Here is a 23,238-nt window from a genome sequence, read left to right as displayed (position 1 = left end):
TCAAGTTTGTTTTCTTACACGCCTCTCTGTCACACACTAAAAATGGGACAGCAGAAGTTTAGGGAAATTTGGTCAAAACCTAAAGCATTAATAGTATCATTACAAACTAGCACTAAATAAGATTACGTAAGTATCCATATGCTCCTGCCTAAAGACAACAGCATATGCCTTATATACCATTCGCTGGTCACGATCTGTGTCAAAGCAAAGCAAAAGGAGTGGGAAGAGAATGTGGATAACATACTGCCTGAAATGGGTGCTAGAACTGGTGTTAACTTGCTGTGTGCACTTCTGCCTGGCTTCTTGTGCTTTCTCAGACTCATAGACTTCTGTTTCCATTCATTTCAATCCAGTGATCTGCTTACAGACCATTTTAAGGATATTAAAGGTGAAATACCTTCTGGTTGTCAGAAGCAACACTTCTGAAAACTGAAATGTTGGTATCTCTGAAGTAACAAGAAATTGGTAAGGAACTAACAATTCAGTCATAATGAGAGAAACGAAACCAGCAACAGCATGAGGAAAACGAAGGTGAAACTGTAAAGATCTAAGAAAAAATATCTACCAATCCAAAAGAAAACTGAAATTTCCAAACTCCTGTTTCTGCTTATTACAGAAAAATGGAAAGAGCCTGAAAATTCTGCTGACTGATGCTCTTTTTGTGACTCACTGTGTCTGGCATTCTTACAGTGAAGATGTCATTCAATAACAGGGCAAAAGCAAACCATTAGCTTCTCCATGCCTGTGGTTTGCAAAGCAGGAGTTCAGCGTTACTGCAGCATAATGCTACACTCTCCTGTTGTTAACATGGATGTAAGCTGATTATTGCTGTAAACAGCTCATAACATGAGCTTCATAAGCACATCACCTGTGCCCATCTTCCAAGGAGAGGGCATGTTGCCTGGTGATATTCTTCACCCTTGCTCAGACCAGCACTAGAGATCACCGGTGTTGCACAGTGAGCTTCAGACATTCATTGACCAGACCTCTTGCCTGTGCACGACAGGGGTGAGAGCACATCCCTACAGGTAATACCAGTACCCCCCTCCACGGGTTCAAATCCATTGTTTTGCCCCAAGGATTCCACCATGTCATGATCTGCATGAGCACCAGCAATGATTTCACATGCCAAAAGGCAATATCCCAGATGTCCCATTTGTTAACCTGCTGCATTTGCCTGCCAAGCTGAATTATGCAGTCTGTGGTTCAGCAGAGAGCCTCCTCAGTGTGCTACTCAAAGGGCAGCAGCCACTCTCCCCTGCTTGTCTGGATCCTGCTTGCTCCTTGTCTCCTTGGTGCTACAGAGACAAGGAGGTCAGTGACTTGTGGGCCAGCTGGGGCTTGCTGGCCCTCTAGTACCAAGGAGACTTGGTGGCTGCCTGTCCTGACCTGCAGGCCCTGCTCTATCCAAAAGGTCTGAGATCACAGGAGGGTTTAATGTCTTAATACCAGATTTACTTATTTGGAGACATTTGACACGATGTTGGATTTTGATTTTGAAGCGTGGTACAGCATTATGCTGAAATTGCAACACAAGCATGATGTGATGATTGTAACATGCAGCGGAATCTCAATACAACCTGATTGCCCATGCCAGTGTCTACATGCTCCACTGTAACAAAGAGGAAGGTTTTGTCCTAATTAGAGAAGTTCCATCCAGGGATTGAAGGAAAACATGGAAATGTTCAGAGAGGCTGCAGAGTGAGGCATTCTTAGCATTTGTTTCTAGCAGTTTCCATTCTGATGCTTCATTTCTAAGAATCAATGTTGTATTTTTTTCCATGTTAAGTCATTTTAGCCACTACTTATGATGGACAAAGCTTGTACTTCACTGAAATCAAGTCCTGAAAGTTGTCAGAGGGAAAAGGAGAGCCTGCATAGGGTTAGGAGCTATCTGGAGATTCAGTCAAGGTCTATAGGGTATCCGTCATGACCTTTCAGATCTGAGATCTGTCTGCGTTGAGGAGGAGGCACATCTTCCAGGATGAAGGCTTTTTCTGGCCTTTAGTTTCAGGTTTAAATGGCAATTAAATTGGACGTACCTTGTGCCATCAGTGTGTGACATGCCAGCTCTGCCATGCAGACACAGGGCAGCCTCATGTGCCACCTTCTACGGTGGGAAGTTACACCAAGATGTAAAGCTACACATGATAATATAATCTAAAATACCAGTGCTGATGATTTTTAGACATTCTGACTGAAGTGAAGTGAAAGCAAAGCAACTACAATTGTCAATTTTCCATGGTAAAAAAGGGATGGGGGTAGAGAGCAGCCTTGTAAAATGTGTTTGCTACAAACCATACAGACATGAAGCTATACTAACCTTTGAAAGATTAGTTATCAGCTTCTACAGAGGGGGTAGATATTAAGCCACAACATCCAAAATGTGGAGAGCTGCGGGTGCTGTGCATCCCATTTTCTGTGCCATGGTGCTGGAGTCAGGGGTTCTGGTGAAATCTAGGAATGAAACAGCTGAATGCGTTGACCAGTTGAACACAACTCAGCAAAGCAGATCTGTGCCTGTCTGCCAGGAAACAGGTAACTGCACTCTGCTGTTTACGTGAACTTTCATGAAACTAAAAGGTACTTTGGTAAAATCCACCATGAAAAAGTGTTCTGCTTATGGATCCTGCAGGGAATAAAGCTATTGGGGGTGAGTGTCTCTATCAGCTATACAGGTAATGCTAGAGATTAAATTGCTATAAAACCAGTAGAACTTCCACCTATTATGCAACTTAGATTTTTTTTTTAGCCAGAGGTCTTTTCACTGTTGCTGCTGTTATTGGTAGTGATCTGTTCATAGATGGATTAGAACTGGGGAATGTTATTAGGCCACAAAATGTTCTCTTGTTTTGCAAAACCCCCTCTCAGCTGTATCATTCATATATGGTCAGTTTGCACTTCTCAGCTACAGCCATTCTAAACAGCAAAGAGCATAATATTGGACTATGGGAGGGTTTTTATTAAAAAAAGGAAAAAGGAAAGAATCCTTCTGATTCACATTCTTCTCATGAGGCTAGAATTTCACTGGCTTGGCCTACACATCATGTCATCATAATGCCCTCTGTCCTCTGTGTTTGAGGGACAGTTTATTTGCCATGGAGGAAAGGTTGGATATTCTCAAGAACATTCTTACTCTTTGAAAACAGTAAGAATTTACAGATTCTCTGAGGCACTGTGGGCAAGGTTAATGATTCCTGTTTGGTGCTTCCTCCACAATTATTTCCACTGGGCATTACAACCTCACTCTTATTTCTAATGTAGGACTAGACCCCAGGCTAGGGAATCAGAGGATTAGTACTTACTTTTCCTCTATATGCTGTACAGGCTGAAGTGGGAAATCAAGCACATACAAGTGACTCCCTCATAAGTCTCACTGATAGAAACTGCAGTGGCTAAGCAGAGAACCTGGTGCTTGGGTTTGGGCGTCCTTTGGGTTTGAATGGCCAAATTTAGGTACCCACAAGGCACTGCAGCTACAGATGTGTTCAAGGAGCCTCACTGTGATTCCCCGAGTAGTTCTAGCAAAAAGTCCCTCTGACTGAATTTTCCCACTGTCCCACTAATTCACTCTGCTCCTGAAAACCTGTGAACAGTGCCCAAAGGCACTTTTTGGGAAGCAGGGCTGGGTTTTTTTGTTACCTTAATTGCTGAACATAAATCTTGGCCATTCTGTCAACCTCCAGTTTCTCAAATTAGCAGCATCCCTGTTCCTGACCAAGTACTGGAATTTAACTCAGCCCTTTCCACAAGAATTGACCTTTAACAAATAAATACACAATCCGAAGTCTTAAGTGTTTGAATTTCATGAAAAGGCCCTGGGGGTTCTGATTGACAGAGCTGAACATGAGCAGCCACCAGCATCCTAGCCTGTATCAGCACCAGTGTGGCAGCAGGGCCAGGGAAGTGACTGTTCCCCTCTGTGCTGGGCACTGGTGAGGCTGCACCTCAAATCCTGTGTTCAGTTCTGGGCCCCTCACTACAAGAGAGACATTGAGGTGCTGGAGAGGGGCCAGAGAAGGGCAATGGAGCTGGTGCAGGGCCTGGAGCACAAGTGTGATGGGGAACGGCTGAGGGACCTGGGGGGTTCAGTCTGGAGAAGAGAAGGCTCAGGGGGGACCTGATTGCTCCCTACAACTGCCTGACAGGAGGATGGAGTGAGGTGGGGTCGGTCTCTGCTCCCAAGGAACAAGGGACAGGACAAGAGGAAACGGCCTCAAGCTGCACCAGGGCAGGTTTAGATGGAGCTGAGGAACAATTCCTTCCCCAGAGGGTGCTCAGGCATTAGAACAGGCTGCCCAGGGCAGGGCTGGAGTCACTGTCCCTGCAAGTGTTCACACACCGTGGAGACGAGGCCTCAGCGCCATGGGTTAGTGGTGGCCTTGGCAGTGCTGTGGAATGGTTGGATTTGAGGTTCTTGCAGGTCTTTTCCAAGCTTGTTCATTCTATGATTCTAGGTAAGGCATGTAAAAAACGATATGACTGGGGTCACATAGATTGATACACTGGATAAGCCTGTAACCACAAAATCATCAATCAATGTACACTATCATTTGTTTTTGTTCTACTGTCCATAAAAAGAGACAGGGAAAGAATCAAACAGCAATTTTGCTTTTTTAGAGGAGTCTGTTTTCACTGGAGACACATGATTTTTAAAGCCTGTGCTAGGATATTTACAAATCACACACAAGAATATATATGAAAAAACCCACATCAATTTACTTTCAACCAGTCAATTATTAGAAGCAGATGGATGTTGCAAAAATAAATTAATTCATGTTTTGGAGCCCTCAGAGAGTGTAGTGAAGAATGGCACAGCAATGTCAATATGGAAATTAATATATCTGGAGCTTGAATAATAGAGTTCATATAGCTACATAAATTTGGGGGCAGTAAACTGAGCAAGTGTGGGTAGAACATAGCATTGCATACATGTTGATTCAATGAGTCCTTTCATCTTGTGGAGTGAATAAGGCAAAGTTCCCATAGGAAAAAATTGTACATAAGCATGCAACTATCTGAAAACGCAGTCCTCATCTTCTGGAATTTTTAAACTCTTAAAGTCTTTTAGGTTTATCATGTCAGTATTGCATAGCTGCTTATGTGTGTAGATGTCCAATTCTCTAGGTTTAATTCAAACATCCACATAATTATGATGTGGGATTATATCATACACCACATCCAGATCTGTACCACAGCTCTCTGACAAGAGAACAAACAGTAACTAGCAGGAGAATTAAGCTGACATCCCTAGAGAGGATGCTAAATACATTTGGGCATTGTGTTTCTCAGCTGGAGTCATCCTGGAGAAACCATTGTGGGTACTGCTTCTTTTGCCCTGTATTTTTCAGCCTATTGCTCTGCTAAGCCCTTTTTCTCTCTCCTCGCTTCTAAATTCGACTCTTCCTGCAATCTTTTGTTGGCTCAGCTCCTTCTCCTCACAGAATTCTTCAGCTCAGTCCCTAGGTATTCTCAGTCTTGCCTCTCAGCTACCTATACCATTTGCAGTGTCTCCCTATGCCAGATCTAGGTGCCTCCCTTCTTACTCTTCTTTTACTTTCCCTCTTCTCCGAGTTGCCTGTACCTGTCTCCCTGAGGAAAACTCCCTACATCAGTGCTTCGTCCCTTCATAGTCTATTACTTTGTTCAAGTTTTCCAAAATTGCAGCCTCACAGCTCTTCCTGTCTCCCTAGTTCTCAGGTCTCTGTTGAAGCTGAAGGTCACACCCCATCTCCCCTCTCAGTTGTTCCAAAGTCTTTATCAATTCTATGATTCCTATATGCAAAACCCAATCGTATCACATTGGCCTCAACTAGCACCTGCTCCCTAATTCCAGTCTTCCTTTCCTAGGCTCAAATTTCTTCTTTCCCTAGGCCCCCTGCCCTTCTTACAGTCTGCTCCTTCTTCAATGTTTTTGGCCATTCCACTGTAGGGGCTGTGTATTAACAGCAGGAAGACAAAAAGACAGGCATATCTTTAGTACTTTCTATCACAAAATGGTCCCCAAGAGCCAGACATTTCAAAAAGGAACTTACCTTTAAGCAGGCTTGCAATACCAAGATGAAGCTAAGTATGTGGAAGTTTTCGTCATATTTTATCAAGGTTTCCACCAACCGTGCGTGAATGGAGTTTTTTCAGGTGTACACAACCTGGTTAAATGAAGTCAAAAGAGAAGTGGGTTACAGACTTTATAATGGTTGCTAGTTTTATAAGCAATAAACAATACATTTCTCCTTTACATTTTCCTTTGGAAAAATACAACCACACACTTTTAAACAACGGCATTCTGTTAATAATTGTCACATCATTGTCCACTGCTATTACGATCCAAGAAAAGACTCATTGTACTAAGAATTACAACTGAGATATTAAGTAAATCTACTACATTCACTGTTCTTATTCCAGATGTAACCACATAAACTACTAAGACTGGATTGCAAGTAATGTTGAAACCTACTGGAAGGTAAAAGAGTTAAAAACAATGGGCAGATTATCTTCAAAAGACACAACAAAAAGACCAGGGCTCTAGGTGGATGAAGAGATCAAAAGTTAGGATGGCAGTATTTACTGCACGTATGTTGATGCCAAAATGAAAGGGTTATCCACAGGGCTTATTGTAGCCAAAAGAAATGGTATGAATATGAATAATGTTAGCATGAATCACTGTATTGCTGATGCTCCTTAATAATTCAACAAAATTCAGTAACAGTATCATGAACTTCATTAGCATAGGCTGCAGTTATTACCAAGCTAATACCTGAGGTAACAAACATCTTATCATTTAATGAGTGTATCAGGAAATACAGAATCATTAATACGGAGTATCCAGAAGTTATCTCTGAATGAACCTCACAGAGAAGCTAACTTATCAGTATTATCTGTGCCTATTTTTAGACAACATATGTCAAGATACATAAACATTTGATGTGAGCTTTGAACTCCTGGCAAATGTCAGCATAGTCTTAATGCACCTTTAAGGTAACAAAGAGTAGAACAAAGACTGATCCAGTAACGTGGGTCTGATTTCCAGAAAAGCGTCTATGTAACCTGTATTTTGGCATCTCCAGCAGATTAGGAGTAACAGTGTCAAGATTCAGGAGAGAGGTTTTCAAAGGCATCTTACTGCATTGGCTTCAGGTGGGATTTGTATACTTACACCCCCCCCCCCCGCTCCCTATCCCTTTGCAAATGCTTCTGCGATCCTCTATCAGTCAAGTCCTATAAATAGGTATCAAAGTATTACTGTTATGGTTATCTGGCAACCTAAGAAAACAATTATTAAGCATATTCTCTCTTAATTACCTTTAATTTACACTAAGCTGTGGTGAACCACTTAGATACAATCTTTAGATCCCCATTACCTTATGGCAGAAAAACAGTAGCTGGCCTCAAAGTCCTTCAACCTCCTACACTGTAAATATGTTGTAAGTAAGAAGATGAAGTAACTATTCCCAATTCTGCTAGGAAGTTATTTTCTGGTAAGACAAGGATGGAAGAACCCCACCTTTCTCTAGAAAACTGTCACAAAATTCTGCCCCATCAGAATCAGTACTGGGAAAGGGGGTTGACTTGTCCTTTGCTCACTGCATGCAGGCTGGGTAGAAACTTGTTCTTTGGTTTTGCTATAAACCACAACATATCCTGTTTGAAACACAACAGGAGCTCTCGTATTATAGGTTGTTTTTACAATCATCATAGTTACTGTTGCTGCAGAGAATCCTAGCACTGGCTCTCCACTCTATCTGTACTGTGCTTGAAGAATTCATGAATTCTTAACCACAGTCTTTCAGATCAGGTGCTGATCACAGAAATAGCCATTGCATTGTTAATTATTCAGTAGTGGACTGGAACTCTTTATTCTTTCTGGAGTTCAGAAATTGGATGGTAAGGAGAGACCTTGCTCTCTAGATTGGAAGTGGGCTGCACTAGTATGCAAATAACAGTATTTAAACTGACAAGGTCAGGTTGACGTTCTTCAGATGAAAGATCCAGAAGTAATGAAGATGAGTTTGCTTCTCCAAGGGGGATGGCAGCAACCTAACATTTTATCTTTCAGGAACGCATCAAAGCTATGCTTTATTATTCTTATTTTAATAATGACAATGAGTCTAATATGGCTGCTCACTCTGTAAGTGACTGAGAAACATAAGGGTGAAACACCACCCGTGTCACAGCCAATAATAAAACTGCCATTGACATTAATGGAGTGAGAATTTTATTCTTTTTTTTTTATATATAGTTTTTTAAAATAAAATGGTAAACTTTCAAATTGGAAGGTGGTGTTAAACCCCACACCTTTTGTATTCCAGGCTTTCCACAAATCTTTAGGTAAACAGAAAACAAAGAAACATCCAGTAGTAGCAGCTCACATGAAACAATGACCAAGAAAACTAGAATGCTGTTGTCTACATGCAATTATCATTTCACACATGCTTTACAATTAAACAGCTATGAAACCCTGATCTACTTCAATTTCTGAAAGATATGTTCCCATGTTGTACAATATCATTTCCTTAACTTCCTGTCTCAACTGCTAAACACACTTTTCCTGCTTGCTTTCTTTCTGAATAATAATTTCAAAATTATTATTCCATTTTCTTTCAGATCTTCTCACTCTTAATCTGTATCCTCCTTTCCTTTTACCATTCTACTGCATTATAACCAAAGGCAACTTCACTACTTACACAAAAGCATGTCCAAAAATAGAGGTAGCATCTAAATGAAAATAGACAGTGACAAATTTCATCGCTTATTGCTGAAATACTATTTTGAGCTGAAGAAATATGCTGAAATATAACCTATGTTGTCAGATTGAAATCTGGCTATGAAAATATTGACTACTAGTTTGTTATACCAATTTCATTACAGAAATGTCATTCTTTGCCCTCAAGTAATAAACATCCAATAACCTATTGCTTTGCTTGCTGCTTTACCTACCCTATGCTAACAACACAAAAGCACTAAACCCAGAATATAACCCCCAGAACAACAAAAGAATAACCCTCAAAGCCAACTAACCAACAAGAACAGAAAAAAATCTCTCCAAGCCCCTCCAAAACCTCTTCCATGACTCAAAGAAAATTTCCTGAATCATATCACTTCCATCTGAAATTACATTTCTGCAGTTTCTAGTAGGTCAATAAAACTTTTTCACTCTCAAAGTTCTGTGCCCAAAAGTAGTCAATCATCTTCCCCAATGTAATGTTATTTTCCCATTACCGCTATTTTGGACTCAGAGGACCAGAGTTATCAGAAGAAGGACTTACTAGTAATTGAATATTTTACATAAAATATATTACAATAAAATTAATAAATAATTAATAATTAAAAATTACCAATATACTGCCTGTGATTTTAATTTTTTTTTTTTTCTCTAAAATACAAATAGATCTATTTATTCCTCAATTCTCTCTTGGCTGAGGGACCTGGGGGGTTCAGTCTGGAGAAGAGAAGGCTCAGGGGGGACCTGATCGCTCCCTACAACTGCCTGACAGGAGGATGGAGTGAGGTGGGGTCGGTCTCTGCTCCCAAGGAACAAGGGACAGGACAAGAGGAAACGGCCTCAAGCTGCCCCAGGGCAGGTTTAGATGGAGCTGAGGAACAATTCCTTCCCCAGAGGGTGCTCAGGCATTGGAACAGGCTGCCCAGGGCAGGGCTGCAGTCACTGTCCCTGCAAGTGTTCACACACCATGGAGACGAGGCCTCAGTGCCATGGGTTAGTGGTGGCCTTGACAGTGCTGGGGAACGGTTGGACTGGATGAGCTTAAAGGGCTTTTCCAAACTGGATTGGCAAACTTTAAGAACACTATTTTAAAGTAAAGGCATGGTAAGCTCATATGTTCTAATGTGAGTCATGTTCCAAAATACTTACATCTTTAGGCATTTTAAGGCAAGCGTGTCAAGCTGTTACAATGCTGCTGCAGTTTATATCATCTTTGGCAAGTCTTATGTCCAGTACAGAATGAGGGAAGTTGACGGAGAGCTTAATGGTCCCATAAGAACTTCAGATGGTGGTCACACAACCACACAAACCAGAGTTCAGCCACATTTAACGCGGCATAAGATGTTATTTCGGCAATTACACAATAACTCACCTCACGCCCGACCCACCCCAAACCTGAGGTAACGAGGGCGCGACGTTCCCTTCTCACGGCGCCGGCTCTGCGCATGCGCCCGGCGGCACCGCTCCTACTCCCGGCAAGGCAGGCAGGGGCGGGCCGGGGGGAGGAGGGTGTGGTGGTTGTATTCGTGTGAGGGAGGGTGTCAGCTGACTGCATCCCGTGACGGTGCCGGGCTCGACGGCGGCTGCGTGGGGAGGGCGGTCTTGGTGCTGGAGCTAAGATGGCGGCCTCCAGCGCCAGGCGCTGAGGGAGCTGGAGAGGTGTAGCTGCTGCCGCCGGGGCAGCTGAAGGCTGAGGGGCGAGGGCTCCGCTCAGCAGCCCTTCGCCCTTATCGCCGGCAGCGGCGGGAAGTGCAGTGCTGGTGGGGGCAGGTCCGGGCAGCGCAGGCTCCCCGGCCAGGTAAATCCCAGCGGCGGGGGAGGTGAGCAGGAGGCGGCGGTGTGTCCCTCCCCCTGCCTCCTTACAGCCCCGGGCGGGCTGTGCGGCACCGAGGTGCCATCGAGGCCGTGCGGGTGAGGGCGGTGTGGGGAGCACGGCAGCGCGGGAGGCAGCGCTCTGCCGCCGGGGGCAGATGCTTCCGCCTGCGAAGCCCCCCGTGTCTTGCCCCAGCCATGGAGGGGCGAGGGGCGGGCTTCGGGGGGCGGCCTGCGGCGGTGAGCAGCCAGCTCCTCCCCTGTTGTGGAACCTGCTTTATTGCACTCCCGAGCCCTTCTCTTCCTGTATCTCCGAGTAGAGGAGAGGCTGGGCTTTTCTCTAGCTTCAGCCTGCCTGGTGCTTCACTGCTCTGTGCCTGATGCGGCTTCTGTAGCCGTGGGGCAGAATTTGTCGCTTTCCTAGATGAGCACTAGCGTGTCCAGTGAGAAAAGATATGTTACTTTTTGCCTTCAGGCCTCAGATCAAAATATACCCTTCATGAGATGCTCTGGGAAGAGTGGGAGAGACAAGAAGGAGACTTGCTCTCACAAAGATGAGATTTTATGTCTTTTTTGAGTGGTAATAATATGTGTGAAGAGCACGAGTAGAACTACATGTATCTTTCAGGAAACTTACCCTTAATGTGCTTATTTTTCCAGAGGTTTCCGAATTTCTCCCATGGATGCTTTTTACTTGATTTTTTGTTTTCTTCAAGGCAAAACAAATCAACATCCTAAATGGTTTTCTGCCTGCAGTGAGCTGCATGCAGCCTTTGAGATAGATCTTCTTTTCCTGTCAGGTGGTGTGGAGCTTGCACCTTGATAGCTGTGTCTGTGCTGAGGGCCAAGCTCTGAGCTGTACAAATGTGCTTAGTGCTTCAGTTGGGGTGGGGAGGGTTTGTTCTCTTTTCAGCTTAGTGCCCTCAAGCCCAATGAATGTTTGAGCATGCTGCTCAGAGGGAAACGTAGGCATATACATTTATTTAGAGTCTTGCTATTAGTGCAGCTATTCTCTGCTCTGTGGTTGCTTTTGAAGTTAATGTAATCTGAAGTGTATTTTTGCTTTCTCTCTTGTGCTCTTTCAGAAATCAGATCTGTGGCAGTGAGTCTGAGAAGCTGAGTAGGTAGCGGCTTTGTTTCCAATTATTTAGCACCAATTAAATAATACTGTGTTTCACAAAATAGGCCTTGCTTTACAACTGTAATTCTTTGAAGTCAAAACCTTTTCTTGTTAATTAAGGTTGTCTGTGCAGGCCACTTGCATGCAGTGAGGTCTATAGAAAAGGAGGAAGGCTGTTGAAAGGATGCTAGTGGCTCAAGTTTTATCTTTGTGTTGGGAAGATGCTGTTCAAACAGCCTGCTGTGGCTTAGTTCAAAATAACAGGACCGGTGTTATAGATATAAAAACTATGCTTGGCTCTAGTTGGCTTCAGTTTATAGATACGCATCTTAGTCTGATTTCTGCCTGCTAAAGGCAGCCAAGTGCCAAAACACTTAACCAGAGATTACTGACTCCTTTCCATTATTGCTGACAGGTTTTTTCCACTTGCAGATTTCAAAGTGTTTGGGGACTCAGAGCTGAGGATCTGTCCCTGTATAGTACAGAGTTTCCAGGAACTTTACCTTGCCTTTTAGCCTTGCTGGAATAAACTTCTCGGAAGGTTTATTTCGTATGTGCAGCTCGCTGCTCTGGGAGTCATAGTGGTATTTTTCAGCTTCCGAGCACGTATTTGTCCTGAGGGACTGAATCACTGGGGATTTCCAGATTTGAAGCAGTATGCTGAGGATTGGTCTGAAGGGCCAGATCTGTGTTTCAGACTGAGCTGGTGATGTGTGTGTTAGAAGCTCAGTAAGTGAAGCTTCCTGAGTTTATGAAGTAATTCTTCAGCTGGCATTCAGCTGTATCTTGCAGTGTTAACCTTCAACTATTCAACCTCTTGATTTGCATCACAAAAATATTCTCATGCCATAAAAAACTGAACAATTATCCTACCTCACTAGTAAGACTTAAAATAGAACAATATTCTTGCGAAATATGACAAGATGGTCAAAATATGACTGAAAAGGAGCACTTTTTTTTTTCTTCCTCCTGTTAGTGAGTAAACCATTCTATTCTGACACTGACCTGCCTCGCTGAGGAATGAGATTGGTTCCTTGATACAGCGGCATGCTCATGTAGATGGAGAAGCAAAACAAGTGTGGAAGATTCTGGTTGTCCTCAGTGAGGGAATGGAGGATGGCCCATCACTTGTGGCAGTAGTGAGGTTGAAATTCTCAGCCTGGACCAGTGAAGTTGGCGATGCTGCTATGAGTGTGGCAAGCTGTGCTAATCCTCTCTTTAAGGATCTGGTGGGTCTCATGTCTTTCTCCTTCCCTTACAAAAAGGGCTGCGAGTTCCTGTACAACAGATAAGAAATCTCCATTTCCACAGGTGATGAGGCTGTAATACTTAAGGAGTAGAGTACTGTTTAGGAACACGGGAAAAGTTTAGTGTTTGTTAAAAAGAATCTGGCAAAAGGCAGAACTGCCACTTAGCACACACAGCACCAAAAGAGGCAGATGGCTAAAGCATTTTGGTGCAGAAAATCATGTATTTAAAGAATGTCTTTAAAGCTACATAAGTAGATGACTGGAAATCAGGCTTCAGACCTTTAAGCTAAAAGGGAGGTGTGTAGAACCCCAGAACCTTGGTGGATTTTTTTTAGTGCTTTGCTCTCATTTCTTTCCAATTGGTCCCTGTTTTTATGTTCTTGCTGTGTCTTCTCTTTGAGAAGTCGCACTTAAGCTTGATGTGAGGGTCTGTACCTCTGTAGTATAGACTTTCCAGGAACTTTACCTTGTGTTTCAGCCTTGCTGGAATATTCCTCCCACCCCAGTGGAGTAGAGGAGTAATCCTGTGTAGAGCTTTGAAGTGCTACCTTAGCATAGGTTAAACCTGCACTTAAGAAAGATACAGAAGCTTTGTAATAGCAAAGGAATAATATAATCAGGGAAAAATGAAATCTGAGGACTGCACTAAACTCTGTGAACCTGTGTCCACACTTCTCACTGTTTAAGCTGAGGGATGTATGTATAATTACAGCTCTGCCTATTGCTTTGATGCCTGCAAGGTCACAGCTTTGTTTCTAACTCTCCATTTGTTTGAGACTGACTTGTCTCCGTTTCCTAAAATAGCTTCTGTTTCCCAGATGGTGGCTTTGTCTGAAGAACGTGAAATCCTAGAAAAATGGGAAGTGTATGCAAGTTGAGCACACCTTGTGTAATATACCTATTCGTGTAGCTTAAACTCTGAGGCAGGGGGGAGCCCTGGCAGCAGTTCAGGCCCTCTCATTTTGGGGGTTGCTAATTCTGGTACATGCAGCTTACAAAAGTGTGGTTTCAACTTTTTTCACCAAAAAGCTGTTCCACTCCTATTTGCAGTACTACAAGAATCAAGTAGGAAAGTATTGTTGAACTTGTGTTTTGTGAGAAATAATAATTCAAATATCCAGGTACTAGGGAGTGCTGTAGTTAGGTACCCAAAAGGAGTTGCAACTCAGCATGCTCACTCTTCCTGAACCAGATGAAACCTGTTCATAAGCTGCTACTTTCAAAGTACTTGTTGCTTCTGCCCAGTGGAAGTAGAAGTCTGAACTAGGTGTCTCTAGTATTAAACTTTTGAGAGCCATCAGTATCAGATATCCGATGGCTGTGCTGCAAAATAGCATTAGAAGTTGTGGTTTTCTATTGTCAGGTATCCCAGGATGCTAAGATAGTCATTAAAATTGGGGCCTTTTTGTCCTGGATAAGTCTATGAGTGAAACAAAGAATTTAACTCAATTTTTGTGTCAGTCAACTTCTTAAAGGCCTCTTGAGTACAGAAAGAGGTAAAGGGGAACAGGAGGCTTTCTTATTTTGGGAAATTAATATGATATGACCACTATAAGCAGGCCACTATAGCTTACACTGGTAATAAGGCTGAACTTTGTTAATACTAAAACCTGGTGTGCTCTGCAAAGTCAATGGTAATTCTATCTTTGGTACTAAAATTGCATCATAATTTGATTATCTACATTGTAGATAGTGTAGTAAAAGCGATGCCATGCTGCTTTTGCCAGAATGAGGGAAGGAAGAGAACTTCCTGGCTTCTTCTGAAATGTTTTTGTCTTTGCCATGGACTATTTCTTTTCATCTTGCTCTTACTGTGGAACCAAAGACAACTGAAAAATGATTGCTGGGCTTCAACACAGCAGCTCAGAACACTAGGCTATTGTTAGCCTTGTTCTCTGTTAAACTCTAGGAAGATGTGTGCAAGAATTAATTGTTACTATATTTTGGCGTATATTGCCTCTATGTTAAGCCTTCTCAGTGGGAGAGTTAAAATCACTGTCCAGAAGAACAATGAGTAACACATCAAAGCTTTATCATTTGAATAGTTTCCCATTAAATAAAAAAGCAGTCTAGGGAATTTGTCACTTCACTGCATGCACAATACTTCACGTGGCAGTATCCTGAAGCTAGTGATGTGCTGGTGTTAAAGCTAAGGGAAAGTAATGGAGGTTCATAAAATGAGTGTTTCTCAGTTCAGTATTATTAAGACCAGATGTTTGCAAGTGGGAGAGCATCTTGCTTTAAATACTCTACAGCAGGTAGCATTCAGGTCTGGGAGACTTAATAGAGCTGGTCAGAGGAGTCTGGTATTAGTGAACCTGGAATTACAGCAAAATAGATCTTATAATCCTATACTTAGTGGAGCTAGTCTTGTTATAAGCCTTTTATTTTATTTTTACTAACACATTGGTTAATGTCAAGAAAACGGCTTGAGAAGAGGGTTATAGGGGTTGAGTATCTGGCACTGTGTTCTGAAAGATAACTTCAGATCTGATAATTTTGTATTTTAATTCGTCCCACTCTCTGACAATATCTGTGTAGCTGGGACAAACAGAGTGTAGTGTTTTGTTGCTTATCCATGGCAATTACAATGCAACACAGTTCTTAAGCTGGGCAGAATGGAGAACTTCACGTATAGTGCTCTTGGATATCCACCCCTCCTGAAACTTTGTTCCCAAAAACTTGATGTAGAGAATTTAACTTGCCACAAGTCAGTGGGGGATTAATTCTGAAAACTTGACTCAAAAATTGAGTCACTGAAATGTGTAAATACCTCTTTCCTCTTTTTCCAGTGGCAGTACCACAAGTTCTCTTCAGTAGGTTGTGATGATTGTGCCGGTCATTCACCTGGGGGCAGGAATTCTCAAGTTCATTTCTGTCAGGCTCTCCCTTCTTGTGTTCATGACTATATAACTGCTACAGCAAGGCAGCAAGAAAATAGCCTGAAGTTGTAGAGGGTAGGAATTAAGCAATGAGCCAGTGTTACAGGTCATGCATCTCAGAATGAGAAACCTTCCTTTGCTGAATCAAGGAAAATTAGCTGAATGCAAAAAGATAACTGGGGTTGGGTCTAACTTTTAGCAGGACTGGGACCAGATTACTTCAGCATTGCTTCAGCAAGCTATGAATATGAATTCTTGCAGACGAGCTTCTGCTGCATGTGCAACTTAGTCCATGCATTGTCTGGTAAGCAAGGATTCTATGATTCTGAGTATTTTTTGTTTGGAATTGACATAGCAGTGACCTGAGTTTTTAAGAACAAAGTCTTTTTGTCTTGAAGCATACTGATGATTAGTGAACTTCATTTTTAAATGAAAATTATGAGTAGTAACAGGATGTCTCTTTTGTTTTCAGGGCTTGGCACAGCATGAATATAATTCGAGAAAACAGAGATCTTGCTTGTTTCTACACAACAAAACATTCATGGAGGGGAAAGTAAGTAGTTTAAAGTTTGGGGGTTCTTTTAATGGTTTTTTGTGTGTAATTTCTCCTCTGCAGTATTGGATTTTACTGTGTAGTTCCTGTATTGATGGATGAAAGTTGAACTACAGGCTCCTGCTGCTCAGCCAGTGAACTGAATCTTCACTAGAATCAGTTTTGTGTTTTAGCCTTCCCCTGCCCATGTTCTCACACTCTGTAGCTCTGGAATGAACCACCTGACTTACTCAGCTTCCGAGTCTCTTGAAATTACTGTATAAAGCACTAATTTTAAAGTGGAAATGCTGCTTCTTGGAACAGGTTCTTGGAGGAGTAGTGTGTTATGTATAGATGAGCGTGATCAGTCCACGCATATACTTAACACGTTGTGTAATAGATTACCTATCAAAGTACTAGGTGAGATTGAAGAATTCTGTTACTACAAATAAACTTCAACCCTAAAGGGGGTCTTGGATCTATAAAATGATTTTTCAGCTGTGCATATGACTGCAGAAGCTAGGGAACTTCTAAGAAGTCCATTAAATTGTCATAGCTGTTAGGCTGCATTTTATGTCAGCTGTTACACATACATATATACATAAAGCTTCATAGGTCTTTCTTTGGTATCCTCAGTGGTTGTTCCTTCTCACATGCATAGTAATGCTGTGGAACTGGGATTTTTCCTTGCTACCTAAACATCAACAGAACCAACAGGGTGTGTTGTCTGCATCTCAGGAGCAGGAGTACAGCTTTATTCTAATGACGACACTACGAGATGATGTTGTTTGACCAGTGAGATGAAACTGGTTGGGGTCTTTTGGGTTTGTTTGTTTGTTTGTTTTCTGTCATAGTCTGCTCATAGATACTTCATGAAATTTTCCTATCAGTTTTTGGGAATCCTGGGAAGGAAAGGAGGATGGGATTGCAAGGAGTGGCAGCCACAGATCTTTCTCAACTGTTCTTTGAAGCACCATGAGATTGCTTTAGTGTCTAATCAAATTGCTGCCTGCCTCTGTCAGCAAAACTTAAAGCCCTGCATAGTTCAGAGTCGAGACTAGACTGAGCAGCTCTCTGAGGGCAAAATCTTTCCTTTATCAAGACAGATTCTTGATTAACTTGAATTGATAAGTTTAGTATTTAGTTTTACCTCAGCCCTTTTGTAAATTGGGTCCTACCCGAGTTAAGATCCATGCCTTTGGATTTGTGTGGGCATGGGTGAAGAAACAGTTTCCTTCACTAATAAGAAGATATTATGATGGGGTAGAATGTTAGGACAGTTTGTCCCTCCTAATCTTTCTGTTGCCCAGCAGAAAATATCTGATCTCCTCTGAAGTTCCTGTGGCCTCTGTGCAAGTGTAGTTGCATGTGATTTGAGCCACTTGGTGAAAATTAAATAGATAGAACTCAGATTGCTTCTGCTGCCCAATGCCTTCCATTAAAGAGCCTCTTCCTACATGATGCAGGCTGTTGAAGTTAGCGTAGTATGAGCTTGAACTTTGGCAGTAGTGGTTTGATAAACTATGAAGTATTCTAGAACTTCTCACGAAGTCTAAAGTCTACAACGGAGGCTTAGTTTAAAACTCAGTGACCCTTTACTTTTCACATAATGAAGGGGAAAGCAAGTGTCTTGTGAGCAGCTGCCTCATGTTGCAGCAGAAGCTTATATGGCTTTTAGTAAGCTAATATTTGAATACTTAAGTCCACTCAGTTCATAGTTATAATCTCAGTATAATCTATGGATAACATATGCTTCATGGGCTGCATGCATAGCAGTTAAAGTGTTTTCTAATAGTACAGATGATGGTGCTCCAGTGTTTTCCTGTTGTTCTGTAAAATTAATGAATGCTGTCTTTTGAGTGTGGTGGTATAAAATTTGTCTACCAGGTTCATCCTAATTAGAAAAGTATGACTTCTACAGTGCTTGGAAGGAACTAGTGAGTAATCAATAGCCTTTTTACTAGGAAGAAGAGATTTGTTTCAAATTCTTCTTCTCAAAGCAGCCTAGTATTAGCCTGTACTGCAGAGTATGAGAGAGAGTTAATGGTAAGCTTTCAAGGCCTGGAGATATAAATACCTTGCTACGTATTTAGAGGTGAGGTTCTGGACAAGAGTGTGTTTAAGTGTTCATGAGAACTGACTTCTGAGTCTCCTCTGTGCAACAAGACTTGTGTCTTCTGCATTTACCTACGGAGAGGAGATGAAAGAAATGGTAACTTGGTAAACCTGCAGTTCTATCTTGTGTTCCTTGTTACATCATGTATTAAGAATGCTGGGTAATCAATATGCTTCCTAGATGTTGAAATGCTGGCTTGAGCATGAGGGGAGGAAGGGTAGGGGCTATAATGTTTGGAAGCTAGTCTTCAGTTATGTGTGCTCATTGCATACCCTTATCCTGCCACAAAGCACTGTGAAGCTCTTTAGTATGGTGAGTAAACAAATAATCCTTAACCAAGTACTGAAGTGCTTTATTGCTTGTGATAAGTTCTTTAGAATAGGATAAACAAGCCTTATTTGTAAATCATATAAAAGACACAACACCTGCCTAAATTGTGCAACAAGAGGAGAGGGAAGAGTTGGGTTGCTCAGAGGATTTTCTTATCTAAGAGTTGGAGCATTCTTTGACAGACTGAATATAGTGGAATTATTAGCAGCTAGAGTGACTTCAAATGCTCTGCTTCATTACTACAACTTCCTTTCACCTGCATCTTAAATAAGGAAAATTCAACTACGTGGAAAGCCAAACAGGCTTTTCAAATAGATTAAACATCTTTAACGTGGCAGGTCACTTCAACAGGTTTTTCTAAGCTTTGAAGAAAATAAGCACGTGCTTTAATTCCTAGATAAACTTTTCTGGGCCAGTAATGGCTTAAACCTGCACCAGATTCAATAATGGAAAATGGTAGGGAATGAAATTTGTCAGATTGACTGTGTCAGGCAGATACTTTTGACTTTGCGAGATGAGAGAAGAGAGGATAGGTCAAATACATTCAGAGCTGCTGCCTCATGTTATCTGAAACTCATGCAAAGTTTGACCCTGTATAGAAGTGATGGCTTGTGCTGCAGAGCTGGGACGTGAGAGAGAAGGGACTGCAACACCAGAGTGCAAAGAAGTGGTTTCTTGATGCAGTGTCTAATATGGCCTGTATCTGATTGGTCAGCCGTCTGGTTGGTCCTATCCCGAGCAAACCCACAGGTTACCAAGAACTGAAACCAAATTGGTTTTATTTGGTTCAAATTCAAGAAAGGCACCCATGTTTAGTTTCTGATTCTTTGGTCAAAGAACACGTACTAGAACTGGTTCTGATTCAGGTTTTGCTTGACTTTTCTGGTTCCAGATAAAGTACCCTAAACCAAGAAGTTTGTACAAGTAGTAAGGATTTAGTATAATCTTCTGTTTCAAACTCTGCTTAGTTATGTTGCAAAACTTTCTGATGCAGAAATATGTAAATGAGTCTCTATATAAAGAGATGGTTCAGGGTATGCTGTGAATGTTGTCTAGGAAATGAAACTGGTAACGTTTCCATTTTGTTCTTGCTGTATCTGAATTTCTTAGCTTTAGCTCACTGCTGCTTGTTTCCTACACGCCTGAAACGCAAGCAGCCACCATGCTACACTGTTCTTTAAGCACTATGGCAGTTAAAATGCCTGTGATATTGAGAGGCGATGACTAGCTGCATATTGCACTATAGCTTCAGCAATCTGAATGTCTCTGAGTTTAGTAACCCTCATTTTCCTCAAGGGGAAGAAAATCAGGCGTGGCCATAGGAAGACTTTGACTTGTTATAGTATTGTGAATGGGTGTGTGAATTGGATTACTTCATGTTACAATTGTTTGAGACAGCTTCAGACAGGTGCTTTAGAGTATTGCAGGGACCATTTCCAATCTGTGTAGGGTTTTTTGTGTGTGTTCTTATTTGTTTTGGGTTTTTCTCAGAGTTTATTCTGATCTGGTAGTGCAAGTTCCAAGAGTCTTTGGTCCCGACTTAGCTGATAACTTGGGAAAAGGTACGCATAAGGAAATACATTTAGTAGTATTTAACTTGTATGTGCCCTTTAAGGCTATATAGAACAGAGAAGCTAAAGAAAATTCCATATCAATTCCCTGACAATGATTTGTGTATAGCTTCAGCAGGGTTTTTCTGTGACTTCTGGAGAAACTAACATTCTTCTGTATTCTAGGTATAAGCGAGTCTTTTCAGTAGGAACCCATGCCATCACCACATACAATCCCAACACGCTAGAAGTTACAAATCAGGTAACTATCATTTCTGAAGTTGATTTCTGACTTGCATTCACCATCCAGAGTGAATAGTGGCGTTCAGGGTTCAGAAACTGCCTAGTCTGACAAGATCTTGGCAAAACCAGAACAGAAAACTGGTGCTGCCTTCGCTAACTCTACAAATATCCAGTGGGTTTTGTACTTTCAGGCAATTTGTCTTTATTGGCCAATAGGTAGTAGTTTGCTTTTGGGAGTGCTGTTCTGAATGAACTGGTGTAAGTTTGATCACTCTAAATCTATGTCCCTGAAGGCAGTCAGGGCAGTTATTTACTTTGCAGAGTGTCAAATAGTAAGCTAAAGCTGTCACGTAGCATGCTAGCTACTGTTTCATTACAGCAACTTAATTATAGGTACTAAGTGGTTTTGAGTGGAGGAGATGGAACTTTAAAATTGCTAACAGGGTAACCTAATTACTTTCAATTGTCTAGTGGCCTTATGGAGATATCTGTAGTATTTCCCCTGTTGGAAAAGGACAAGGAACAGAATTTAGTCTCACTTTTCGGAAAGGGAGTGGAAAAAAGTCTGAAACTCTGAAGTTTTCCACAGAGCACAGAACAGAACTCCTTACAGAGGCACTGGTAAGATGATTTTTTTCTTCAAGCAAGCAGTAAGTACTTGGTTATCATTACAATTTGTGGTAGCTTATTCTGCTTTGTTCCTTACATGAAAGCAGGTTGTCTTTTGATGTGTTACGTTAATGTACTTGTTCTAGCGTCAGTTGCAGCAATTAGTGCATGATTCTTAAATAGTAAAGCTGCAAATACTGACTGCATTGAACTGCAGTGAAATGGTGAGCCTTCAAGGAGGCTTAGTTCAAGTCCCTTAAAACAGGGTCAGCTTAAACGTAGGCTTTTTGGATAGACTGATTGTCATTTGCATTCATTCATTTTTACCTTTCTTAAATACAGAGATTCAGGACAGACTTCTCAGAAGGAAAAATCACAGGAAGGGTGAGTATCTGGCTTCGCTGGATCATTAATGAATGATCTCAAGACTTAAACTACTTTGTTCACGTGTGTGATGCTTGTGCTGTATGCACTACCTAAAATGCTTTTGTAAGTTTGGATCTGAAGTCTTACCTTGAAAAGAGAAAGTCAAGAGTTTGATCAAAAGCAGTGGGAACCTTCTCAACAGTAGAATATTTGAGTTCTTTCCGCTTGGTCTAAGCCTTATGTGGTACGCTTAAAGACTGTGAATGTTACTGCTGAAATAAATGCCTTTGCCACATGGTGTTTTATTTGGAGAGAAGGAAGAACGGAAGCAGAAGCTTTGATTCATTATTCAGTGTTTACTACTTCCAACACTTTACTTTCCAACTCTGGATAATTTTCTGTGTAACATCCTGAATGCTTGGTGTGGGAATATTGTTCCTGGGAAGATTCCTGTACGTCAAATTAAAGACAAGATTGCGATGTAATGGATCTTGATAATATAATAATAATCAAGGCAGTATGAAGAACTGGACTTGATATATGGTTGTCTTATGGTCACAGAAGATAGCACTTACTGCATAGAATAGATCTTTAGTGATGAGCACAGCAAGCCTGTTGGAATTTGGGTGTCCCCTTTGTCTTACTCTAGCTTTTGCTGTTTCTCAATAAGTGTGTTTGTAAAGGAATGTGACTGCAGGAGATGAAAAAATCCCAGTGTAGTGATAAGCTTACCTTAATTTAGTTCAATTAGCTGAAAAACAGCACCTGGTGCAATAACTATTTCCTTGTCTAACCACAGTGCACATTATCTGTGAATAGATCGCCTTCTGTAGCAACTTCCTCTTGGAGTGGCTGTTCTCTCTTCAGAATACATGATTAAAGCTGTGACTTCCTTGTCAGTCGACAGCTACTTGGATTCATAGTGTTCTTAACATAGATAAGAGCATTAAGAGAAATCATAGTTTTTGAACTTTATACCCACACTGCTTACTAGACAGGGAAAGAACTGTTGCTGCGTAGTAAAGGAGTGTGTGTGAGTGTGTGTGTTCATCTAAAAGTAGCTCTCTCTGCAGAGATATAACTGCTATAAACATCACTGGAGTGATACGAGGAAATCTGTGATTCTGGAAGTGACTCCTGGAGGTATTGACCAAATTGATCCTGCAACAAATAAAGTCCTGTGCTCCTATGACTACAGAAATATTGAAGGCTTTGTTGATATTGCTGGCTATCAGGGAGGCTTCTGTATCCTCTATGGAGGATTTAGTAGATTGGTGAGTACTAAAGCAAAAGATCTTAGTATGGTGCTTAGGTTGTTTATAGCTGTGTATTTAATAACGAAGCTTCAACAGAATTTGGTCATATAAGTGTGTGCATCTTTGGGACCCAAATGTGTTCTATTTTATTAGCATGAAATACCCAGTTATTTATATTTGGATGGTGGGTATGACTGTAATTTGGACAGGGAGTTTCCTGACATTTCTCAAAGTTACAGAAGTGACAGTCAGTGTTCCTAATCCACCTAAGTGATGCAGAGGTTCTATTCAAAAATAGATTGATCGGTGGTGGTGCTTCCTTTTTAGGTCTGTGATTGATATTCAGCAGCTTTGCTTGGGAGATATTGCAGTGTAATGTTGGTTTCAAACTCCTAAAAGGGTTTCTGTGTACAATACTCTGAGCAGCTGAAGTGAATCTTTAGGAATTAA

At 41.6% G+C, this 23,238-nt stretch overlaps 1 protein-coding gene across 5 annotated transcripts in view; it reads left to right on the top strand.

Moving 5' to 3' along the window:
• Nucleotides 1–10,322: 10,322 nt before the first annotated feature.
• The window catches only part of DNAJC13 (DnaJ heat shock protein family (Hsp40) member C13), a 55,123-nt gene continuing 42,207 nt past the window's right edge, over nt 10,323–23,238 (top strand). For 3 of the 5 annotated variants that reach the window (XM_080611558.1, XM_080611556.1, XM_080611554.1), the window contains exons 1-6: nt 10,323–10,520; nt 16,259–16,339; nt 20,501–20,576; nt 21,029–21,178; nt 21,509–21,550; nt 22,606–22,806. In XM_080611558.1, coding sequence (XP_080467684.1) covers nt 16,272–16,339; nt 20,501–20,576; nt 21,029–21,178; nt 21,509–21,550; nt 22,606–22,806 — 537 coding nt within the window. In that variant the 5' untranslated portion in view covers nt 10,323–10,520; nt 16,259–16,271. Of the gene's footprint in view, nt 10,521–15,988; nt 16,091–16,258; nt 16,340–20,500; nt 20,577–21,028; nt 21,179–21,508; nt 21,551–22,605; nt 22,807–23,238 lie in introns of all 5 variants that reach the window. The other 2 variants (XM_080611555.1, XM_080611557.1) reach the window with 2 other exon arrangements.

Source organism: Psittacula echo (genome assembly GCF_963264785.1).
Source record: "Psittacula echo genome assembly, chromosome: 2".
In the NCBI taxonomy this organism is placed as follows: domain Eukaryota; kingdom Metazoa; phylum Chordata; class Aves; order Psittaciformes; family Psittacidae; genus Psittacula; species Psittacula echo.
The sequence above is the reverse complement of the archived record's forward strand: the minus strand, read 5'-3'. Positions and strand labels throughout refer to the sequence as shown.